A 7,715-nucleotide genomic window follows, 5' to 3' on the forward strand; every position below is an offset into this window, starting at 1 on the left:
ATTCTGTCAATATTTCCGTTAAATATGAGGGCAAATTGGTCATTATTTACCCTAAAATTTGGTTAAATCTAACAGAAAATTAGACGGTGGGACCATTTGAGTAATTAATATAGAGTTGATGGACCATTTGAACGAAAAATTTAATTCAGGCCCCAAAATGTAAATCACGTACAAGTTTGGGGACCATTTGAGTAATTTACCCGAATAATAAATTCTTTATTTAGATTTAGAGTTTTGTCGAGAGCTTTTACTCTATTTAAAAATTTATTGTTTAGCTTTTTCTTTTTATATTCATTCCTATAACTCCACTAATTATAAAATTCATTAGAATGTAATTTTTCTTTTTTAAACAGAGACATTTTACTTTGTATCATTTCAAAAAAGGTTGCCAAACTAAGGGGGGTACGTAAAAGATATTCTTTCTTTTCCATCACTTTGACATGTATAAAAAAAAATATTGTGACATTTCATTTCTTACATAATTTTCAAATTGATTGTTTTTTATATACCGCAACGGACGATTCCACCGTTTATAGTAAAAAAGAATAGTTGCAATAGGTTTTTCAAACCAGAAGAGATCGCTTTTTTTAAATATTTCTAACTTTGAATTTTCTTGTTCTTGATTCCCATATAATAATCAGTTTTGATTTCAAAAGCTTATTTGCATGAGTTTCAGTTGGAGCAATTTAGTCTTCAATTAGAATAATTATTGACTTGTTTTAAAGGTTTTTCTACAGCTTTATTCTTAAAGCTTTGTTGTAGCAATTCCATACATATTTAATTGTTTTCAATGTCGTTGGCATTCAAGGATTTGAATCAAAAAATCATTTTCGTCAGTTTTGTTTGACCAATTCTTGTATTCAATTGCTATATTGATTTTTTTCAATTATAACAATTAACTTGTGAAAATTGGGCAGATGTTTTAATGTGTTTTATTAGAATGGTACAATGCCTTGAGAGGCAACCAATTATAAAAGCCTTAGGCTATTTGGATGGAAGGGGGAGCAATATTGGAACAGCAAGTTTTCAAGCAACCTTTCTTCATTTCTCTCCCCACATTTTTGTGTGTGTATATCTTGTGTTCCAATTTCTTTTAGCTTTTATCATCAAGGGAAAGATTCGAGTTGTTCATCCAATCCAAGAATTGCGAGTGTACGTTTATATAATATATTATATATTATTAGAAGATTTTGTACTAGGGAGTTATATTTTATTTTCTTTTCGTAAAAGGGTATTTTGGCAATAAAAATGGTTTTCATTCGGATATTCTTGGCAATTTTGTAAACAAGTTAATGAGAATCAATTTCCTTTTTTCTTTGTTTTCTCATTCAGTTACTAAACACTTTAATAAGAATGACTTGGAGTGACTTTGATTCATCTTTCCCCCATTCATGTTCAATTTGATTCATCTTCACTCTGATTACAAATTAGTAAACATGTGATTAATGCATATGGATTTTTTTTTTAAATGTGTCCATTTTAAAACATTATAAACAACATTAGCTAAACGATTACTTTGCATCACATAGCACTTTTGGAAAGAAATGGCACTATAGTACTACACCACAAAACTGGTTAGCAAAACGCAAGTAAGGGGTTTGTAGCTCAACTCAAGGAGTTTTAATTACTACGCAGGTTATTCTTATGTTTGAAACTCGTGGTGTGACAATCTCAGTTATATATACACACACACACGCTTGGATATAAATCATCTTATTCCTTTTGAATTAGTTTATCTTATGCATTTAACAAAGACAAGAGCATGAAAATTGATAGTTTAGATTTTTCTTTAAAAAAACATTTTGTGCAATGCCACCATTGGTTTGAGCTAGTGTTGTTGTCGGATTCAGCTGAGCCAAACTTGATTCAACTGCATCCTCAACTTGTGATACTCGCAAGTACACGAGCCGTTCAGTAGTATAGCATATGTAAGTGCGTGGCCGATCCCATGAGAATTGATGATAGATTGATTCAATTTGATTCTCTACACAAAATAGAAAACAAGAAAGAAAATAACATAAAAAAAGACAACAAAAAAAAGAAACTAACTCAAGTAAATAAGTTAACAAGTTCAATTCAGATTCTCATATCAATTCTAACTAAAGTATGATTAAGCCATGGTGCATGGTCCTAACCTTGTATTCCCTAAACCCTAAAGCCATGGTGTCTGGTCCTAACCTTGTATTCTTAATTCCCTAATTAGATCCTTGTTGTCAAACCTAAATTAAGCATTAGAAATCCATTAAGCATAGAAGAATGTTTTAAACAACCAAACATGTATCTAATCCCTATTGTCGAATGTCCATACATATTCTTCCTACTCATAGTTCAATTCGAATTAAAGTATATGATGTCTACTCTTAATTTCAACCAAGATAACTAACATACAAGTTTTAATGGTGATCAATCATTCAAACATGCATATTAACTTATAAGCATAATGAATAAGAACAAGAACCGTAATTGAAACTTGGAAACTAATCAAACTTGAAAACTTAAAATTCCCATCATCATTTACATCAAAGCAGTCATCAGTTTTGGCTTGCAAGTTTAGTGTTGTAGAAGGATCCTTCTGCAAAAGGCAATAAAGGGAGTTGACCCTTGACATGACGTATTGCTCATTTGAGGGTAAGGTGAGTTGCGCGTCATTGAACAAGTATTGAGTAATCTCCTCCAAAACATCTCTGCTAGGTTGCTCCTTGCCAGATATCTTTCCAAAAATGCATTGTCCAATGTGGCTTACGAAATCACTCATTGACATCGACATGGGAAGTCCAGGAACTTTCATTTGATTAAAATTGCTGGGCGTCTTTGAGGTTTTAGCTCCAAAGCTCCCAATTTTATCAATTGCAGGGGTGTCCATCACTACAAATAGAAGACAATTTAGACCCACAACAAATGTGATGCAGTGCCCATACCAAACTCAATTGTAAAACTTCCGCATCATAAAATATGGAGTAAATATTCATAGAATAAGGATAAACAGGTTTATGTGACATAGTGGAACTGATAAACCAGATACAAGAAGGTCACATGCTTAAGTTGAGCAAACATTGACGACAGTCATCTGACACCAATTCCGACAGATTAAGAGGTCGTAGCAAATTGTCCCACTAGCTATGGTCTCACATTTATGCCAGACTTTATATCACATACATCAAACTTTGTCAAAAAAAGAAAAAAGAATAAAAAAAACAATCACGTCATGAAAGACAGCTCTTTTTGATATGACGGTTACTCACATGATTCCTCTAAAAAATAAGTGTAAAAGGGAGTTCTATTCACACCCCACCAAATGCTGACTGGACGTAGTCGGCATGATAGAAGTATGTTTGCAAGTATTATGTTCAGTATGATTCAGATTTGAGTACGTTAAATAATGTTTTTCATTTTAAGATCTCAAGTGCTAGTTTTAAGTTCTGATCCATCTTAACCTTAGCACTAGAGGCCTGCTGTAGATGAGGCTTATCAAACCAAAGGGACACGGATAAATGGACTTCATTCACAAATAATTTTAAGTTTCAGACTAATTGTTTCAAAGTTGACCCACAAAATAATTTCTAGTGTTAAGGAATCAGTAAGTGATTCTATAACTGTTCAAGTTATTTACACAATGACTATTGACTGCTTCTAACTCAATATTTTGACAAAACAAGAACACAGAACCAAATTACATGGGAATGAAATCTTGAGCCCAAAAAAATAAGATGAAAATCACAAGTCATGGGAGATTGGGACATGGGACCATATCTACACAGTTTTATCGTTTGTGGATTTACCTGAGCTAGGAGAAGAAATTTCCTGGGAATAATTTTCAGGACCTCTACCATTAAAATCTTGTTCATCTTTACACGGTGGCGAGTGAGTTCCAGAAGGTGATGCTGAATCCTGCAAACCAAATATAGCAGGCCCCTCCTCATTTTTTGGACCAAACCGACGTCTATATTCATCAGGGTCACTTAATACTGTAACTCTAGCATCGAAAAATGGAGATTCTAACACAATTTCTGGCTGTTGGCTTAAGAAGTTGAGCCGAGGATCACATTGAATAAGCTTTTCGAAATGCTTGCCAAAAAGCAAGCCTTGTGGGCACTGTAGAAAATGGCGCCTAAAACAACACAAAGGACAAAATCACATTACAGATTTGGAACACAGACAATACCAATTATAAACATTATGCATAATAAGTTACAAACTACCAGATCAACCTTCTCCTTCACAGCTTTCCTCCAATCATCTTCTACTTCCAGCAGCTCCCCTTGGAACATCGCTTCGACTATGGGCATATCCTTCTTTATCACAGTAATATTGGGCTGCTCTTGGGCAAATGAGAGCTTCGACCCCAATGTGGCCAGAGCGTCAGCATATCTATTGGTGACTCCGGGAATGTGTTCCATCACGACTTGCTTGAAAGAATTAATGATTTTTTCAGCAATTGTACGATATGGTGCCAATGTCTCCTCCTTCACAGCAAAATTCCCCTGTAATTGACTTAGCACCAGGTTTGAGTCCCCGATAATTTTGATTTTCTCTACACCCATCTCTCTTGCTATGGACATTCCCATAATGAAGGCCTCATACTCTGCCGCATTATTTGTGCATGGAAAATCTAGTTTGAATGAGAGGGTCGTAGCTTGTCCCTCGAGATTAATGAGCACCACATTTGCTCCTCCACCACTCGATGTAGAAGAATCGTCGAAGTAGAGGGTCCATGGTTCCTCCTCTGTAACAACAGCAACTACTTCCGGCAACTCCCCGAGAACCTCCTCAGAGAGAGTCGATTCTTCTATTTCAGGAAATAGAGCCAGCATGTCAATTATAGCCTGTCCTTTGATGGCCTTAGGAGTTGTACACGTAATATCAAATTCGGATAGTTGTAGCAATCAGCGTGCAAGACGTCCAGAGAGCACCATCCTTGTGAGCAAGTATCTTATGGGGTCATATTTTACTATGAGCTGTAGCTTGTGAGCGAGGAAGTAATGTCGCAGGTGCTGTGCAACATAGACAAGAGCAAGGCGCAAGAGCTCCGTCTTCGGGTATCTTGTTTCAGCCCCTCTTAATTGTCTACTCACGTAATAAATAGGACTCTCCTCCCCATCGTGACCATCTTGGGCAAGCAAGGCCCCAACCGCTGCCTTCGTGGAAGCCAAATACAATTTGAGTGGAAGCCCCGAAATGTGTGCTCGCATTGTGGGCAGCTTGGTGATTATTTGTTGCACGTGTGAATAGGCTTCTTGGCACTCCCTGCTCCATACATACGGCTTGCCCTTCTTGAGCAAAAGGGTAAAAGTACTCATTGTGGCAGCGAGGCCCGGGATGAAGCGTCGAATGTATGATAGCCTCCCCATGAAACTCTTCAATTCCTTTGGGCTCTTAGGTGGTGCGAGAGAGTTTATAGCTCTAGTCTTTTCCGGATCCACATCTATGCCGCGCTAGTGCACCTGGAACCCTAAGAATTTCCCGGATGAAACCCCAAATGCGCACTTCTTCAGATTCATCTTCAACCCATAGAGTTGACACCTTTCCAGCACCTTCCTCAAGACTTCCTGATGGCCCTCTCTGGTTTTTGACTTCACCACAAGATCATCCACATAATCTTCCACCTCTTTCCCCATCATGTCGTGGAACACAGTTGTCATAACCCTTTGGTAAGTGGCTCCGGCATTTTTAAGACCAAATGGCATGACCGTGTAGTAAAAATTCCCATATGGTGTTCGAAATGCTGTCTTCTCAACATCTCGTGGGGACATCTTTATTTGGTTATAGCCTTGCCCTGAGGTTGAGTCAATCAAGATATCCATATTTGGCAGTGGGAATTCATCCTTTGGGTAAGCTCAGTTGAGATCTCGGTAGTTCGTGCATATCCTAATCACACCAGTCTTCTTCTTTACGGGAACAATGTTTGCTAGCCATGTTGGATGCTTGATTAGTTTGATGAACCCAGTGGCCAGTAGCTTTTCAATTTCTACCTTGATTTGCATTTCAATCTCAGGATGAAAATTCCTTCTTGGCTGCACGACAGGTTTCGTGCCAAGCTCGATATTCAAAGTGTGGCTGACCAAGTTTGGATCTAGGCCGAGCATCTCCTCGTAGCTCCAAGCGAATACATCTCGGAATTCTTTTAATAGCAACACTAAGGCCTCCCTTTCTTTCCTTGCCAAGTGAACACTGACAGAAATAGGCCTTTGGACAGAGGGATCATCACTTAAATTAATTGTTTCCAGCTGCTCAGCTATTGCAGTCAAGCCATTTTGCATATGCCTAGGCACTGTCATAGGTTCCTGGAAGGCACAAGGCGTGGGTATCTTGTCCTTATGGCTGCTTGTCTGCATCACTTCTTCTCCATACTCGGGGCTTTCCCATAGGATATGGTTAAGCCCCCAATCCCGTCATAAGCGGTACACAGTACACCCATCTGGCAGCGTCACTTTCGAGCATTGGGGACGATCGTAAGCATGGTTGTTGACTTCTGAGTGCCTCTTTCTTTCTCGATCGACGATGGTGATGAGTTCGTCGTTGCTTAAATCGCGAATTTTAGTCCATGATGGTAGGTAGGTTCCGAAATCCTTAGATGGGCCGCTTCCTACACCTGTGCACTGTGTGTAAAATTCTGCCTCGGAGTAGTGAGCTTCATTTTTGTTGAACGGTTCTTGATTCCCAGGTATGCGAAGCGGTCTCAGCCCAATCCTTCCCTTCATGCATTGATGGTAAGTGGAGACTACGAGTTTATGCTTGTTGAGCCATGGCCTTCCAAGTAAAGCATGGTAAGCCACATCTACATCCACCACATAGAACTTGGTAAGTGACCTGATTGGCCCCACCTTCAAGTTCACTTGCATGTGCCCGACTGTGACCTCACTCTTATTTTCGAAACCGCTGATGCTTGTTTGGGATTGCACAATTTTGGATAATGGAATACCAGCTGTCGTGAGCACAGACAGAGGCAATATGTTGACAGAGGAACCCATATCTACCAAAGCTCTCCTTATAAACACATCGTTGATATGTCCCTCTAAGTAAAGTGGCCTTCTATGATCTGGGTACGGAACTTCCATGTCTTCATCCGTGAAGACAATAACATTGTCATTTCCCAAGAACGACCTTTGTGGTTGAGTGGTGAAGCAATGAGGATCAGACTCCGCAGAGATGTTCATGAGAGCTACAGCAGCTGCTTCTCTCGCTTGAGGCCCGAAACCAAGTTGGTCAAAGAGTGATTTGAATTTTGGATTCCTTTGGAGGACTTGTGAGGCCGTGGGTCCCTGCTTCAGGCCTAGATAACACTCTATCACGCTTGTTTCAGCCTCCGTAAGGTTGTGAAAGGTCACAGCAGCTGTTTTCTGCTGCACAGTTGAAGCCCCCAAGTGGCATTCTTCCAGCATGTCCATCGAGAATACTTCATTACATGTGCTATCATCCCATCCATCAGCAAGAGGCCATGGGGTCCTATAGTAGTTTTGGGTTGAATTTGTAAGAGATTGCTTAGATGAGTTCTGACACTTGTAGTCACATTATTTGAAATAAACACACTAGCTTTATGCAAGTTGACTTGTTGACCAAACACTTTAGAAAAGAAATCAAGTAGTTTTGTGATATTTCTAGCTGCCACAGAAGTGGTCTTTCAAAAATTAGACAATCATCAGAAAAGACAAGAGTTGAAATGCGAAAACCCCCAGGTGAAGAAGGTAAACCCACATTCGATTTAGTAGAAGTAGCAA

The 7,715-nt window shown here is 38.9% G+C and overlaps 1 protein-coding gene across 1 annotated transcript; it reads right to left on the bottom strand.

Moving 5' to 3' along the window:
- Nucleotides 1–2,199: 2,199 nt before the first annotated feature.
- Nucleotides 2,200–4,811, bottom strand: LOC110746291 (uncharacterized). Its single transcript, XM_088254556.1, has 4 exons — nucleotides 4,174–4,811; nucleotides 3,780–4,108; nucleotides 2,488–2,865; nucleotides 2,200–2,219 (listed from the first exon to the last, which is right to left on the bottom strand). The coding sequence occupies exons 1-4, from the start codon at nucleotides 4,809–4,811 to the stop codon at nucleotides 2,200–2,202; spliced, it is 1,365 nt and encodes a 454-aa protein (XP_088110682.1).
- Nucleotides 4,812–7,715: the final 2,904 nt, after the last annotated feature.

The sequence above is a fragment of the Prunus avium genome, chromosome 6, assembly GCF_965620075.1.
Source record: "Prunus avium chromosome 6, drPruAviu1.hap1.1, whole genome shotgun sequence".
Classification (NCBI taxonomy): Eukaryota; Viridiplantae; Streptophyta; class Magnoliopsida; order Rosales; family Rosaceae; genus Prunus; species Prunus avium.